This window comes from Penicillium soppii (assembly GCF_028829465.1).
Source record: "Penicillium soppii strain IBT 18220 chromosome Unknown utg000005l, whole genome shotgun sequence".
NCBI lineage: Eukaryota > Fungi > Ascomycota > Eurotiomycetes > Eurotiales > Aspergillaceae > Penicillium > Penicillium soppii.
This window is the reverse complement of record NW_026643235.1, coordinates 3,266,962-3,282,318: the sequence shown is the minus strand read 5'-3', so window position 1 is coordinate 3,282,318 and position 15,357 is coordinate 3,266,962. Positions and strand designations below refer to the sequence as shown.

Below are 15,357 nucleotides of genomic sequence, written 5' to 3'. Positions count from 1 at the left end.
CAGCCAAGTTCCTAAAAGAAATTACCTGAATTCAAGCATTGATGGGCGGAGGGCTTCGATGACGCTTTTATGCAGACAGGGTAGACAAATGATGATCTAGTTCCTCCCAGCCATAGCATTGCCCGGGCGCGATCATGATAGCCCGAAGAGAATCACTGATCTTACCGCTGTGCGCATATGCCTGACTGAGACCTGCAGCCTCGAGGTTACCGTGGGGTGGCACGCCCTCACACGCGCGCTTCACGGTCATTTCTGCTGCGGAGGAATTTTGTGATGCCGTGGACAGCTCTATCCACCCCGCGGGCAGTCCAGGCGAGATCATAATCGCAGCAGAGGCTTCACCAATCCGTCTGGTATCCTCGGGAACATTCGCGTGGGCGTTGAAGCCCAAGGCTGAAATGGTCGTCTGAAGTTTGATCAGTTTGGCTCGCTCGTTGTTATCAATATCGTCGCGTATGATCATGCTGTTGAGATCTGCCTCCACGGCCTCAATTGCACCCCGATCCCCATCCAAGATCGCGATGGCACCCAGGAGGGTAGTAGCCCCAACGTGATATGGGTCCTTCTCGAGACAACTGAAGAGTTGCTCGCGAGCGACTGACCGGTCTTCCTCGCCACCCTTGGCCCACAAGACCTGGGCAAGGAGACAGACTACATCTGGGTCATGATTTGCTTCTTCTAGGGCATCGCGGAACATATCAATAGCTTGGTCCCATGACTTTGTATAATAGAATGCGAGACCAGCGGTCAGGTGTGCTGATAGACGAAGCTTCCGACAAGCCTCAGGATCGAACTTCTCCGCATCTTCCTCTCCAGAGAGTGTGAGCGCAAGCTCAGCCTTCTCTGCAGCTTCTTCATATACATGGCGAGCGAGCAAAACTCGAGCCATATCGGCATTTGCCTGTGCATATTTCGAAAGGGATGCAGGTGACTCCGTTTCTTCGAACTCGGTTTCCATTCCTGCGCAGACAGCCTGCAGGCTCAATTCAGCATCTGCGCTCTCGCCCATTCTTTCTGCCAATAGGGCGGAGATATGAACAAACGGTAGGTCTGATGGGTCTTGGATGCAGAGTTGGTGGAGGGCAAAGAACGGTTGAATGAGTTTGGACACTTCATTTGACGCCAAAGGCTCGGTGAGAAGATGATCAAAGAGGGTGAGTGCGTACTGGCGCTTAGGGATAATCTCAGAAGAGTTTGAAATGTCGAAAGCGTGCTCAAAGATGCCTCTGGCCTCCTTTGTTTCTCCAACAAGAAGTGCAAGTAAACCTTGGCCTACCCAAGCCTGTGCAAAGTCTGGATCAATTGACTGTGCTCGTGTGAAGGAGTCATTGGCGAGCTGAATATCGTTGTGAATGAGGTAGAGCGCTCCAAGGTTGGTCCAGACGGACGCGTTGCGATCATTCAAATGTAAACTTCTCACGAACGCATGTTGCGCGACCTTAGGACTCATGCTAGTAGTGACCACACCCAATGAGTTCCAGAAATCAGCATTGCCGGCTTCCAGTTCAATTGCTCGCTTGAAGCACTGCATGGCTGCCTTCAGGAATTTGCGGGACTTCTTGCCCTTCTTGGTGGACTCTGAGTGCAAGTCACGATATGCGAGGTACTCAGCCCAACCAAGGTTGTACCAGGCAACCGCCTGGGCGTGGGAATCTTGGACCGAGACGTGAAGTGCACGTTTGTATGCGAGAATGGCTGTATAAATGTGCAATTCAGAAGGGGCGGACTGTTCATCGTTGCTGGTCTCGAGCCACTCCTTTCCAACACCATCGATCTCGGTCATCAAATCAAAAGCCATAGGATCAAGATCAACCGCCAAGAGAGTCTTGCAGTCGGAAGCAGATAGTTTTACTAGTTTACTTTTCATGTGTGAAAAGTAAGAACAGGCGTCGCCCACAGCCTTCCACAGATTGAAAATGTCACTCTGGATCTGGGCCAACGATTTCGCCAACACTAAAGCTCGGCATGCCAATTCGGCGGCATCATTGAAAAGACCTAAGCCGAGACTCTTCGCCGAGCTCTCGGTCAAGGTCTGAAGGAGCGCGATTGACACGCCTATGTCGTCGGGCCGGGAGCTCAAAACATTGTCGTAGCTGGCGATTGCATCATCATATTCGCCAAGCTCTCGCCTGACGTTTGCCAGCATGTATCGTGAGAACCACACATTTTCCTTCTCCCTCTCCGATAGTCCAGACTCTAGTGTTTTGGCATGCTCAAATGCCTTGGTGGCAGCGATGTAACGACCAGAGTGATGATAGCTTTCAGCGAGGCCAACCCAAGAATGGTAGTCATTTGGTGAGAGTCGGAGCGCTGCTTGGAATGAAACAATACTTTTGCTGTATTGTTGCTTGTTGATTTGGACAGTTCCTAATGCAGCAAATGGCCAGCTAAAACCTCGGCGCTTTGATCCAGGGGAAGGTTTGGCTTTGCCGGATTCAACGACTCGCTGCGCAACTGCTTCGACGAGGTCCCACTCTTTGGAGTCAGCAAAGCCCCTGGCGAGACGCTCAGCGGCCTCAATCTCTGAAGTAGAAAGTTCGAATGCCTTGTGGAAGCATCGGCGGGCTCGCGTCTTGTCCTTTTTATAATCAGCGAAGTAGATACCAAGGATAGTGTATGCAGGCGCGAAATTCATGTTCGCCTGGATGGACGCAAATAGGCTGCTATATGCACGGGTGCGGTCTTTTCGTGCAGCTGGGGACGGATCAAGCTCCCATTGGCTGTAACCGATGCGATATAGAATCTCGGATTGAAACTGTCTGTTGTCTGGCTGAACTTCTTTCAGGTCTTTAAGTACGCCTTGAAGACCGTCCAATCCAATTTGGAGGTCGCCCTTCAATGCCTCACACCAGGCAAGCTCACCGCGAATGACAAGATTGGAAGTATCACGTTCGAGGGCACGACGCAGGAAGTCAACGGCTTGAGCATAGTCCTGATCTTCTTTCAAAATCAGGCCGATGCCGAGTAAGCAGCTGCACGACGTTGGATGCCTTTCCAGGATGTTTTCAAAAATCTCCTTTGCTTCTGGGTGATGCCGGGGTGATTGGTGGTGAATCAAGGCATTGGCAAGCGCAATATTCATAGCATCAGCCGTGTTTTGAATTCTGACTCCACAGATTTTAGCCAAATCCTTGACATTCGATAGTCCTTTGCGTGTAACATTGACCACACTCTCATACTCTTCTAACTGAAGGTAAAGATCTGCCATGATACGGTGGGCAATTATTGAGTTTCCGGCAGATTCCAGTCCTTCAACCATGAGTATGAGACGTTCCTGAGCGGCTGTTTGCTTGTCAAGCTTCGTGATGTTATCTCCGGACTCATTTTCAGAATGAGAGATCACGCCTTCTTTGCCCTCTTGGTCGTCTGAGTCTTCGTCTTCACTGGGGAAAGGTGACAATTCACTAGATAGGTAGCCTTTCAGAACCTTTGAGACTCCTGACTCTGGGAAAAACTCGATATATTCGCGCAGGTGTCCCACGTCATATTCAACGAAATTTTGAACATCTTGCCACGTCAAAAAGACCTTCCATGCAGGCTCAAACGGATGTTTAATGATCACCATATCCTGGGCTGCTTTGAAGACGACGTCTTTCTTTTTTGCCTTTTGGTCTGCTGGAGAAACACACAGGTCTTCATATGCGCGTTGGAAAAGCTTCTCTTCGTATTGACGTCGTACCGCATCGTCGTTGGTCCAATCGATTATTCCTCGATAAAGCAGATCCAGCCCGCTCCTTTCAGAGGCTTCACGTTTGACCTCCTGAGTGACATTCTCAATGCGCGCACCGAGACGTGTTCTCCGCTCCCCAATCTCACGATTGATAAACTCTTTTTCGTCGCTCTCGGCCAATTCAATCAACCGCAAGTATGTGTGCGACGGATGAGGCAGTCGCCCTTCAAGGAAATCGTACAACGGTGAGCTCGGCAATTGCAGCATCAACGAAGATTTGCGTTGGAGTTTGGATCCATGACTCTTTGCCAGTTTCGCATATTTGTTGACCAGATCCTGACAGCGCTCTTTCTCGTCACTAGAAGCCGTCAGCACTATGTCTCGAACACGCAGGCATTCTGGATAATGGCCTACCTTTTGGCAAATATTTTTCCAAGCTGAATAACCACATTGTGATAGGAATCAAGTTTCCTGCCACCTTGTTTATCATATAATGAGATCAATCCCTGCCAAGCAGCTCTATCGTCGGCCTTGATGTGAGTCGCGGCCAGATATGCAGTCTCTGAGTCATCATCTTTGTTCAATTTATCGCTTGCAAGACCTAAAAAGACGTGGCTAAAAGAAAAAAACAGTTAGCATGTCCATGGGAGAATGAACACGAAACTCACGCGTGGTAGTTCCGGGGGTCTTGTTTGATAAGCGCCTTGGCTTTTTCGGTCACATCTTGGTAATCTTTCGATTCCAATGCTGCGCGTACAGCTTTCAAGGCCGCTTTGCTCGACATGACTGTGATTGCAGAAGTAGCGGGGAGAAACTGGTTGGTTGTGGAGCAGAGCGGTCGGCTATCCGATACGTCACAGCTTATCGTTATTGCTATCGATAGTCCGGTTGGAAGGTTCCTTCTTCCAACGTTCTAAGCTCCTCTGTGGCTACATGATTGTCTTGTCTCAAACTATTACAACCTCGGAACAGACGGTATCTACATCAAAGGGCATTTGAATAAATCTGCAGGGCAAGGTGATACTTGTTATCCAAGGAATCACGTGCATTGGTCATCTGAACGGAGTTAAGCCCCCAGCCGTTCTCTCCGCAGTTGTGACCTTCAAGACATCCGGAGCTATTTCATTACGTCCAGTATTCGAGAAGCCGTGTCGACGCCTGACCGAACTGGCTGATATCACGGCTGCATTTGAATACTGCTATCCCTCAGGCAAAGATGGCCCCTTTGCGCCTTCGTGTCGAGGGCCAGACTTTCCGAGACCCCAATAACAGAGAGATTACACTAAGGGGGATCAATGTTGCCGCTGATGCGAAATATCCAAAAACACCTGACACGCCCTCATACATTGCCGAAAAGTTCTTCGATGCGGATAATGTCTCATTTGTTGGGCGGCCTTTTCCCTTGGAAGATGCTCACATTCACTTCAGACGACTCCGGAAATGGGGTTACAATACCATCAGGTACATATTTACCTGGGAAGCCATCGAGCATGCCGGACCTGGAATCTACGACGAGGAGTGGATTGCATTCACTATAGAAGTCCTCCGAATTGCCAAACAATATAACTTCTACATTTTCATGGATCCGCATCAAGATGTGTGGTCACGTTTCTCGGGAGGCTCTGGAGCACCTATGTGGACACTCTATGCAGCGGGACTCAACCCTAAGAAGTTCAAAGCTACGGAGGGCGCCTTGGTGCAAAACACCTATGATATCCCTGCAGAATTTCCCAAGATGATTTGGAGCACGAATTACACTAGATTAGTCTGCCAAACTATGTTCACCCTGTTCTGGGCTGGACGAGACTTTGCCCCCAAAGCTGTGATCGATGGGGTGAACATTCAAAATTATCTGCAAAATCACTTCATTGGTGCATGTGCCCATTTGGCGCAAAAAATCCACGATGCAGGTGATCTTGAGGGTGAGGTGATAATTGGGTGGGAAAGCATGAATGAACCTCATCGGGGAATTATTGGTGTGCAAGATATATCTGTTGTTCCGCCAGAGCAACAGCTCCAACTTGGAACTTCTCCTACAGCGTTCCAGGCCATGCTCACTGGTTCAGGGAGGGCATGCGAACAGACAACATGGGCATTTGGCAACTTTGGACCTTACAAAACCGGCACCGATCTTGTGGACCCTGCAGGTGACATAGCTTGGCTGCCAGCTGGATATGACGACAGCAAGTATGGCTGGCAACGAGACCCTGGTTGGAAGCTCGGGGAATGCATTTGGGCCCAACATGGGGTCTGGGACCCTTCTACAGACACCCTCCTACAAAAAGACTACTTCTCAAAGAATCCTCAGACTGGCGAGCCATTGGACTATGAAAAATTCACCAATTCCTATTTCTTGGATCATTATCGGACATATAAGAATGCCATTCGAGGCATTTGGCCAGATGCAATAATGTTTTGTCAGCCGCCTGTTATGGAAATACCACCGGACGTCAAAGGTACTGCTGATGATGATCCAAACATGGTCCACGCAGTTCATTTCTATGACGGACTTACCCTCCTCACGAAGCATTGGAATAGACTCTACAATGTAGATGTCATCGGTGTGCTCCGGGGCAAATACCTCACCCCAGCATTTGCTCTAAAAATTGGCGAGTCGGCCATTCGAAACTGTCTGCGTGACCAGCTTAAATTCCTCCGCGAAGAAAGCCGGAGTTATATGGGCTCTCATCCTGTGGTTTTCACGGAGATTGGAATTCCCTATGACATGGATGACAAGTACGCATACAAGACCGGTGACTATACTAGCCAAACTAGTGCTATGGACGCAAATCATTTCGCGCTAGAAGGCAGCACGTCTAATGGCTATACTCTCTGGGTATACGTCACTCAGAATGACCACGAATGGGGCGACCAGTGGAATGGAGAGGATTTGTCTATATACTCCCGCGACGATCTGGAATTGCCTGCTGGAAATACTGCTCGGTCTCGGTCCGCCAATCCCCATTCTCCGGCCTACTCTGAAAGTCAAAGTAGCGGAGAAGAGCCAGATATTGGGCCTTGCAATCTCAAGGGTGCTTTAACAACTCCATCTATCTCCAGTGACCGTTCTCATCTATCTTCATCTGTGCGACAAAAGCAGGGTTATCGCGCCGCAGAAGCATATCTTCGTCCTAGCCCAACTTACGTGAGCGGCAAATTGGATAGTCATCTTTTTGATCTCAAAAATTGCACGTTCACACTCTCGTTGACGTCTAAAGGACCTACTATGGCGACTGCCCCCACCGAGATATACCTCCCAGACTTCCATTTCCCCGAGTCCAACCTTGTTGTCACAGTCAGTGGCGGCAAATGGGACATTGATAACCAAGACATTCAAGGGGTGAAATTGCAACATCTACGATGGTGGCATGGAGAAGGAGAACAGGATATCAAGATTGAGGGACTGAAGCGCAAACCCGGGGAGATTGCTAATCCAGCTGGTGAAGATGTGTCTTATTTGGAACAATGCCAAAAAGGTCAATGTCTCATGATGTGATGTTTTGACAAGATTTGACCTATTTTTTTATCTTTCTCATCGTTTTTCGTCTTTTCCATATTTCCATATTTTCTTAATAATCACTTGGAAGTCAAATTGCTATGTACTTGTGACAGGTCAATCCCAAGTAGTTGACTATCGTAACTATACCCAGATCCTTCCCCGGGGCCAGGGCTAAGCTGCGAGATAAGATAAACAATGGTGAGGGGCATATTATAGGCAGCTATGATGACACCAAGACATATAACGAAACAAAGAACAAAAGAAAATGATAATAATATTGCGATTGTAATTCTCTTTAAGTCAGTATACTAAGAGCTTCATTGTGAATTCTTCCAAAGGTCCGAAGAATAAAAATCGCGTGGAGCATCAAGCATCAAGTTGAGCGGTGTGTGTGCCCTTGTTGATCTCTCTCTCTCTCTCTCCGGGGAAAAATCTCAGCCCGACAAGTCTCCAATTGTTTCTGCAGACCTTCTTTTCCGCTTCACCTCAACCTCACTGCCATATCACAAGTACTAAGTCACAGCTTCAGTTCCGAATCGGAATCTCGGGCCTCCTGTCCCTTCTCCCGGAAAGAGCGACTGGCGCGTGCAGATGGCCGTTGCGGTGTCCGACTGCTAAGCCAAGAAACGGAACAGGTCCAACGGCCATCGATCATTACCTGATTATGAGTAACGATCTCGTACTCTGACACTCATTCGAACGCAACCCCGTGGACACACCTATCGCTTACATATTCCTACAGCAAGTACATTACCAAAATGGCCGCGGAGGATTTGTCGGAAGGCGGAATGGCCGATATCATCCACGCCCTGCAGGTCATTCATAACCCTGCATCATCAAACGAGATTCGACAAAATGCCTCTCGGTTTGTCGAAGAGCTGAAGGAAACCGAAGGCGCTGCACGAAATGGCTTTCTACTCGCTTCTCGTACAGAGCATGAGCCTGTGGTGCGATACTTCGGCCTGACTCTACTGGATCACGTCCTACGAAAATTGACATTCTCTACCCCCGAAGACGCCACAAACATTCGATCGATGGTTTTACAACTCGCCGAAAATGTTCGACCCGAAGATCCGTCATATTACCGCAACAAAATCCCTCAACTGTGGGCCGAGGCCGCGAAAAAGAGCTGGGGATTAGATTGGATGGACATGGACGCTACACTAGTTCGATTCTGGGGTGCATCCCTTGTGCACAAAGAACTGGTACTTGCTGTTCTTGAGACCCTCTCCGAAGATATTTTCTTCCGCGAAGATGTTATCTCGTCTTTGCGGGGAGGCGAGCTCAATCGGTCGCTCATTGAGATCTTTACTCCTGCGACCATCCTTGAACAAATCACCTCTTCGGAGAAAAATACAACTGCCGCTTTGCGCTGCGGGCAGGAGGGCTGGCTGGTTCGAATCTGCGCGTTTCTCGAAGACTGCGTTCAGAACGTCTCTAGCTCTGAGCAGGCTCGAGATGCAGCCGTAAAAGCCCTGGCAACATTAAGATCCGCCCTGTCTTGGTCTGTCTACCCGGCAGTCATTGCTTCCCAGGTTGTTTCCAGTATTTTCAGAGCTCTGCCTTGTCAAGATGACCAGGTTCTTCTTGCTGCAATTGAAGCGCTTCATGCGCTCTATGGCAGAAACACTATCGGCTGCGAAGAATCCCACGGTCTCGTTTGTCTGATCTTCGATCCCGAATTTCTCCTCGTCTTACAGAGGCTTTACGAGTGGTCAATCGTGGGCCCAGACGACATTGATGATCCCAGATATTTGGTCTCTAGAAAGGTTTCCGAAATGGTATCATATATTGCTGGATGCCTGGACGATGAGAGGTTCTTGCGTGATACTATGAATCGTCTGAACCTGCCCCCATTTTTCCAGTTCATGGTCAATATCATGCAGCACCGAAGTCTGACTGTCTCCATACCCTGCCTGCATTTATGGTCCAAGTTGCTACAAATCTCGAGAATCAACAGGATGGACTTTGTGATCGAGCAAACGCCACAGTTCCTTAATATTTGCATCGAGCGACTTCTGCGCTGGGAATCTCTCCCAACCAATTCCGATGATCCCACGGTGCAGTTCTTGATCGAGGATATCGATACAGCCCCTGAACGACACGCCTTTGTCGGTAATTACCGCAGATATTGCTCTTCAATTATTGAAACCATTACATTGAAGCGACCTCAGGAGGCAGTCCGCGAGATTCTTGCCCGGGTGGACAGCAATCTTGATAATTTGTATAGCGGCGGTCCACGATTCAGCAGTGAGTATTATATCGTTCTTTCAATAATTTGTACACAAACTAAAGCTTCTCCTTGCAGTGGCAACGTTCAACAAATCCTCCATTCCTCTCATGCGAGCAGATTCTCAATTTGCAGTTGTAGAAGCCGTCATCAAGGGCTACAATAAATGGGTGTCCGCACATGGAAAAGCACCTCAGCATGATGTAAGAACATGCACCTGCCACCTAGTGACGCAGTCACTAACTTATGACGCAGGAGTCGAATCGAATTGAATTAGAGGAAGCCATTGAGAACTGGGGCTCAAAGTTAATGACAAGAACTTATGAGGTATGACATGATGCCACATATCTGCAAAGTCTCATCACTCACTTCTTCGTAATAGGACCCGGTTCTGAAGCAGAGAATCATCAAATTGGCCGTCGACATTTCCTCAAAGGCTTTGGACAACCACCCTGGATTCGCACTCAAAGTCCTGGAGCACATTCTTATGACGCGACTGCCAGATCATCCCGAATATCCAATGTACTCTGAGGCAGTTAAAGAACTTCATGGTCTCGCAAGCCATGAGCTTCGTCGCTTGGCTATGCGTTATGCAGACTATTTCTTTGTATGTCTGCACTGTCTATATCGTCTGATAAATTCTAACAACCAATTTTTGACAGACTTTCTATGACCTCCTTGAGCCGAAAATCAAAGAAATTACCATGGCGAACCGCGTGGATGACAAGCTGCAGATGGAGTTGACTTCCATATTGCTCATCATCATGTAAACTGCCTTCGCTTCCTGTTGTTCGAAAATCGATTCTCTATACTGACTTAATATAGGCAACGCGCAAACAAGGTCGATCCATATTTACGACAAAACCGACTCGCATCGTTCCTTGAACCTATTAGAGCTGCGTGGAATGATGAACAATTCCGTCATACCAGCTCTTCTTTCGCGGGATTCTGTAACATGCTTGGTTTGGAAAACGTCGGCCCGTACATGCAGGCCAAACAAGCACAGAAGTTACCAGACTGGTCGGTCATCGAGTTGGATAACGAAGGAAAGCTTGTCCAAGAAGAGATGACCAGAAAATTCCAGGTACGAAATTTTATTTTGAGACCTTGCTGGTACTAGTCTAACACGTAGTAATGTAGCTGTTGCCTTTGCGTGGCACCAAGACCATGTTGGCTGTTTCCACTGATCGACTCAAAAAGAACTCCCCGGCCTATTTAATTTCTTGTGAGATGTGGCATGAGCTTATCCCTTTGATTCTTCCAACTTTGCTCCAGCTTGTCAGGTAATTGTCGATACTAATATGGATTCACACAATTAAGCTAATGGTCCACTTTTAGCCACGCCCATGCCTTCCATAACCCCGTCAATTGGAATATGGTTGACGGCATGCAACCAGTGGTCGAACGAATTTTGACAGATCGGTTTTGGCAGGCCGGTATCTCAACCGGCAGCCGTGACGAGTTCTATGCCAGAATCACATCTTCAAAGTCCACACTCGAAGGGTTTGCATCATCTGTTCGAGGAAAAGTCAGGGCTGTCCGCGAAGCATGCTATTCAATGTTATTTAGCATGAGCCGGATGCGAGAGCACTTCTATGGGTTTGCGGAACTTCCGGGGCCCCTGTCCGAAGCATTGTTCGTTGACTCAGCCCATCTCTCATCTCATCAGTTTTCAGTTCTCCTCAACATCTCCCGCTGTTTGATCGACGACTGCCCCGTACAATTCCGCGCTCAATTTTTGCCACCTATGCTTTCCACTCTGTTCACCAACATTGACCGCAAGATCACCACGGAATGGGAATTCATTGAACAACGTAGGGATGGAAGTTCGGACGGAGATCTCACTACTGAGATGAAGTCTGAAAGTGTCCTTCGGCAGTTGACTTATACTGCTGTGATCATGGTAGCCAGTCTATTCGATCCGCAGAGAGGCGGTAAAGATTCCCGAATTCATCAACCACCCCAGCCTTGGAGACACCCGACACTAACGAAGACCCAATTGGAAGACCCAGATGGAAACGAATCAGACCCCAGTGCAGCCCAACCGGTCCCGGAGCTCTCCGACTCTATCCGCCATTTCGTCTTATCTTCCCCGGCGATCTTTGAACCCGTCATGCTCTTCTGTACGCATGCTCTTCGCATGCGTGATACGCGTTGTTGCAGCATTATTACACGAGTCATCCGGTCAATCCTGCAGGACTTCGCACCTAGTTCTACCGTTGAAGACACCCCCACCATTAGCACTATCCGCGAATTCATCTGCTCCGATGTCCTCAAAGCATGCATTACATCTGTGCATGAATCATACTTTGTCGATATGCAAAAAGACTTCGCTCAGCTAATTGCATCAATATGGATTCTCTACGGCACCTGTAGCCATACGCCCCGCAGTATCTTCTTGAGTTTGCCAGGAATCACTGAAGAGAAAGTCGCTCAAACAGAAAACTCTCTCCATCGATCGACTTCCCCACGACAGCACCGGGCATTGGTTCTTGAGCTTCTGGAATCATTACGGGGCATCAGCATTGCTGAACAAGGAAAAATTCTGGGATCTCGAGAGGACCGCCGCAAAGCGCGCTCGGCATTGCAGGAGAGGTATATGACCAATGAGATGGACTCTCAACAGCAAAGCCGCGGCGTTGACATCAACGATGGTCCCGATCTTGGCGGAGTTGCTGATTTATTCGGTTAAGCTGGAAAGCTTTCTTATCTTTAGATTGGTTGGGAACTCACTCATGTCACTGTTGGGTTTCCTTCACCACATGCCGAAATCTCAATTCCTTTATACCATTGGGCTTCATCGCCAATGGCAGTCAGTCCACTGGTCCATTGCATCTTTTCTCCCTTTTTTTTTTTGCCGTTTGTACCTTCATTGCAGATTAACAACTACCCCATCGTTAGCGAGCGGTGGCGCTTTGTGAGATAATGTTATAGAAAAAAAGAAATATATCCTTCTTCACATCTTCATCGATCCGTACTGGTTCTACCTTCCATCCAGAAAGTCTGGCGACATACTTCAGTAACACTTTATCATTTGGTATATTTTGTTGTTACTGGCATTTATTATAAATCTTTTTTTTCTCAAAACTTCATTCTTAGAATCTCTTCCTGGTCACTTTTTGATCGTGGATACAAGACGGCTAACCTTGCCCTAACATTTTAATAGATGAGTACCTAGAATATAACTTTTTTTTCCAGAATTTTGTACACAAAATAGTCTAGTTTACTGGAAAATTGTAAATTCTGATGAATAAAGAAACAGACATGTTGTAAAAGACTGAACTAAACCTTTCACTGGGCAAGTAATATCTACAGTTAGTTTTACTCGAATTGTCTTCGAGACGGTTCGCCCTCAACAGCCACCACAATGCTTCCAGCTCTCCTCATAACGATCAGAAAGGCCCAGTTCAGTCCATCTACCATTGAGGCAAGGGGTCACAATCAGGCATCCCAAAACACCAGCATCATACAAAATTCAAAAGAGAAAGCGGGAAGAGAGGCACAAGATTGCTCGATATCATAGTGACATTGTCAAGATGTTTATTGAGTGGCGTTGGAGGGGGTATAGGCGAAAGTAGGGCGGACGAAGCTGAGATTGGAACAATAAGTATAAATACTGCAAAGGATATAACATCCACCAGCAGCGATGAGCCAGACATACCGGTCGGAATTGTAGACCTTGATATCGGTGCCGAGAAGCTCCTTCTCGCGCGCCTTGTCGGCATAATGCCGACGGACCTGATCACGGTCCTCCTCAGCCTGTAGGAGAGGAGTGAGGTGGTGACGGGACCACATCTTCTCACGGGCGAGCTCACTATTGAACCAAATTAGTCACTGATGTTCGTTCAGTTCCTTTCTATTCGTGTTCGACTTTGCATTCGTCCACGTTCCAATTGCAGTCCTCTCGGGATACTCGGAGCGAAGAAAGGAGCCGGCTGGGCGAGACGTACCGCTGCTCACGGGCACCGTGGAAGTACTTGTAGAAACCGTATGCCATGATGACGTGCATGCCAATCATGTAGTAGGCGGGCTTGAAGCCACGGGCAGGGAGGTTCCGCTATAACGAGTGAGAAGCGAATCCATTAGCCTAGGTACTTGTGTGCTGGGCGCGCTGGACCATTGAGATCCCAGGATGAGAGATGGACCACATACCTTGTACTGGACTTGAGCGTAGCCCCCCGTTGGGGGCATATCCTGAGGCATTGTGGCGGGTTGAGCGGGTGAGGGCTTGGAGGGATAGCGAGGAGTCGCTGTGACGATTGGAGAAGTTGGATATGGACGGGTCACGTGAAATCGCACAGTAATGAGGGCTGAGGCAGATATGATTGGTTGGTGGGTTTCCGCTTTTTCAATCTCCGATCTACAGTTAATTGACAGCCCACCTTCCTTTTTTTGGCCAATTCTACTATAACGCCATGGATGAGCAAGAAAGGCCTCGGAAATTACCTAAACTGGGCCACGACGACCAGAACCTCCATGAAACCCTCGGTCCCGCCATGACAGGAGCTGGTGATGTAGCCGGCAACGAAACGGAGTCTACGAGCGCTCAGTTTGCGAACGAACCTCAAGATCTCTCGGAATTCACGGTTCATGAAGAAAAAATAACCAATAATGAATCTATACCTCCTGTCGATGGAGAGGAAGCTCCGCCAGTGATGTCCAAAAACCAATTGAAGAAAATCCGCAAGGCAGAACGGTTTCAGGAAAAACGCGCGTTCATGAAATCCCAGAAGAAGGAGAAGCTCGCTGAGAAGAAAGAGCGTCGCAGGAAAATGTTCGAGGAAGCAAGAGAAACTGGTGGCAAGGAGGCTGTCGACAAGCTACGGGAGACAATGCGATCAACAAAAGTCAAGCACCGCCGAACCACACTTATACCCTTGACACTTGTGATGGACTGCAGCTACGATGAATTGATGGAAGAAAGAGAGCGGATCTCTTTGGCCGGTCAACTTACTCGAGCATACTCGGACAACAGCCGTTCACCCTACCACGGACACATCACGTTCTCGTCATTCGACAAGAAGTTGAAAGAGCGATTTGACAATGTTCTATGGCACCACAAGAACTGGAAACATATTCGCATTATGCAAGAAGACTTCGTGCATGCCTCTGGCGTGGCCAAGGAAGACATGTCAGGTCCGAAGGGCGGCAAGCTAGTCGGGCCGTTCGCTGATCAACCCGATGCGAAGCCCGAGGATGGCGAAATTGTATATCTCAGCAGTGATAGTGAGAATACTTTGACCGAGTTGAAGCCCTACAGCACGTATATTGTTGGAGCTCTGGTGGATAAGAACCGACACAAAGCAGTTTGCTACAAGAATGCGGTTTCAAAGGGCATCAAAACTGCGAAACTTCCCATCGGTCAGTACATTGAAATGGCACATCGACCGGTACTGGCCACCAATCATGTTGTTGAAATTATGCTTCGATGGTTGGAGGTTCGGGACTGGGGTAAGGCTTTCATGCAGGTTATCCCACCCCGGAAGGGCGGTGCATTAAAAGGGAAGAAGTCTGAAGGCGGGGAGAGCATTGAGGAGGTTGCTCAAGATGAAGATGAAGATGCCAATGATGAGCAGATTGAAGCAGAACAGTTGAAACAACTCGAAGAGATCAACGCCGCAGAGGAAGAAGAGGAAGGAAGGGATTAAGTCTCCAGGGCTATCCAAAGCTACCGAGATAATTGTACATATATTCATACATAATTTATGTCTTATCGATACCAAGTGAATCGCTCACATCGTTCAACCTAAAAGCAGGGGTGAAGGAAAAATATTGGAAAGATGATCTTGGAAAGGCGAGGGGGGGGTTATAGATGTGAAGTCACTTACTTGCCTTCCCAAACGAAAACGATTTGATGGACTGTAATTCAATTGCGGAAACAGCAATTGAGCGTAATCAATCCCCTCTAAATTTATTGGAATGTGGTTTTAAGGCTTTACTGAAGTACCATAGCGTTCA

General features: G+C 48.2%; 5 protein-coding genes across 5 annotated transcripts; 3 read left to right on the top strand and 2 right to left on the bottom strand.

Annotated features, from left to right (window-relative positions):
• Nucleotides 1–67: 67 nt before the first annotated feature.
• N7529_006686 (SKI complex subunit tetratricopeptide repeat protein SKI3) lies at nucleotides 68–4,454 on the bottom strand (the record flags this gene model as incomplete). Its single annotated transcript, XM_057242213.1, has 3 exons — nucleotides 68–4,028; nucleotides 4,085–4,285; nucleotides 4,339–4,454. The coding sequence occupies 3 exons, from the start codon at nucleotides 4,452–4,454 to the stop codon at nucleotides 68–70; spliced, it is 4,278 nt and encodes a 1,425-aa protein (XP_057097572.1).
• Nucleotides 4,455–4,886: 432 nt separating this feature from the next.
• N7529_006685 (sterylglucosidase 1) lies at nucleotides 4,887–7,166 on the top strand (the record flags this gene model as incomplete). Its single annotated transcript, XM_057242212.1, has 1 exon — nucleotides 4,887–7,166. The coding sequence occupies one exon, from the start codon at nucleotides 4,887–4,889 to the stop codon at nucleotides 7,164–7,166; it is 2,280 nt and encodes a 759-aa protein (XP_057097571.1).
• Nucleotides 7,167–7,927: 761 nt separating this feature from the next.
• N7529_006684 (karyopherin MSN5) lies at nucleotides 7,928–12,091 on the top strand (the record flags this gene model as incomplete). Its single annotated transcript, XM_057242211.1, has 8 exons — nucleotides 7,928–9,419; nucleotides 9,478–9,602; nucleotides 9,655–9,726; nucleotides 9,782–10,006; nucleotides 10,062–10,165; nucleotides 10,225–10,483; nucleotides 10,540–10,682; nucleotides 10,738–12,091. 8 exons carry the CDS (start codon nucleotides 7,928–7,930, stop codon nucleotides 12,089–12,091), a joined length of 3,774 nt encoding a protein of 1,257 aa, XP_057097570.1.
• An 848-nt stretch (nucleotides 12,092–12,939) lies between these two features.
• N7529_006683 (putative NADH-ubiquinone oxidoreductase subunit GRIM-19) lies at nucleotides 12,940–13,602 on the bottom strand (the record flags this gene model as incomplete). Its single annotated transcript, XM_057242210.1, has 4 exons — nucleotides 12,940–12,988; nucleotides 13,061–13,213; nucleotides 13,350–13,456; nucleotides 13,552–13,602. The coding sequence occupies 4 exons, from the start codon at nucleotides 13,600–13,602 to the stop codon at nucleotides 12,940–12,942; spliced, it is 360 nt and encodes a 119-aa protein (XP_057097569.1).
• A 212-nt stretch (nucleotides 13,603–13,814) lies between these two features.
• Nucleotides 13,815–15,047, top strand: trm10 (tRNA (guanine(9)-N(1))-methyltransferase; the record flags this gene model as incomplete). Its single annotated transcript, XM_057242209.1, has 1 exon — nucleotides 13,815–15,047. One exon carries the CDS (start codon nucleotides 13,815–13,817, stop codon nucleotides 15,045–15,047), a length of 1,233 nt encoding a protein of 410 aa, XP_057097568.1.
• Between the last annotated feature and the right edge of the window lie 310 nt (nucleotides 15,048–15,357).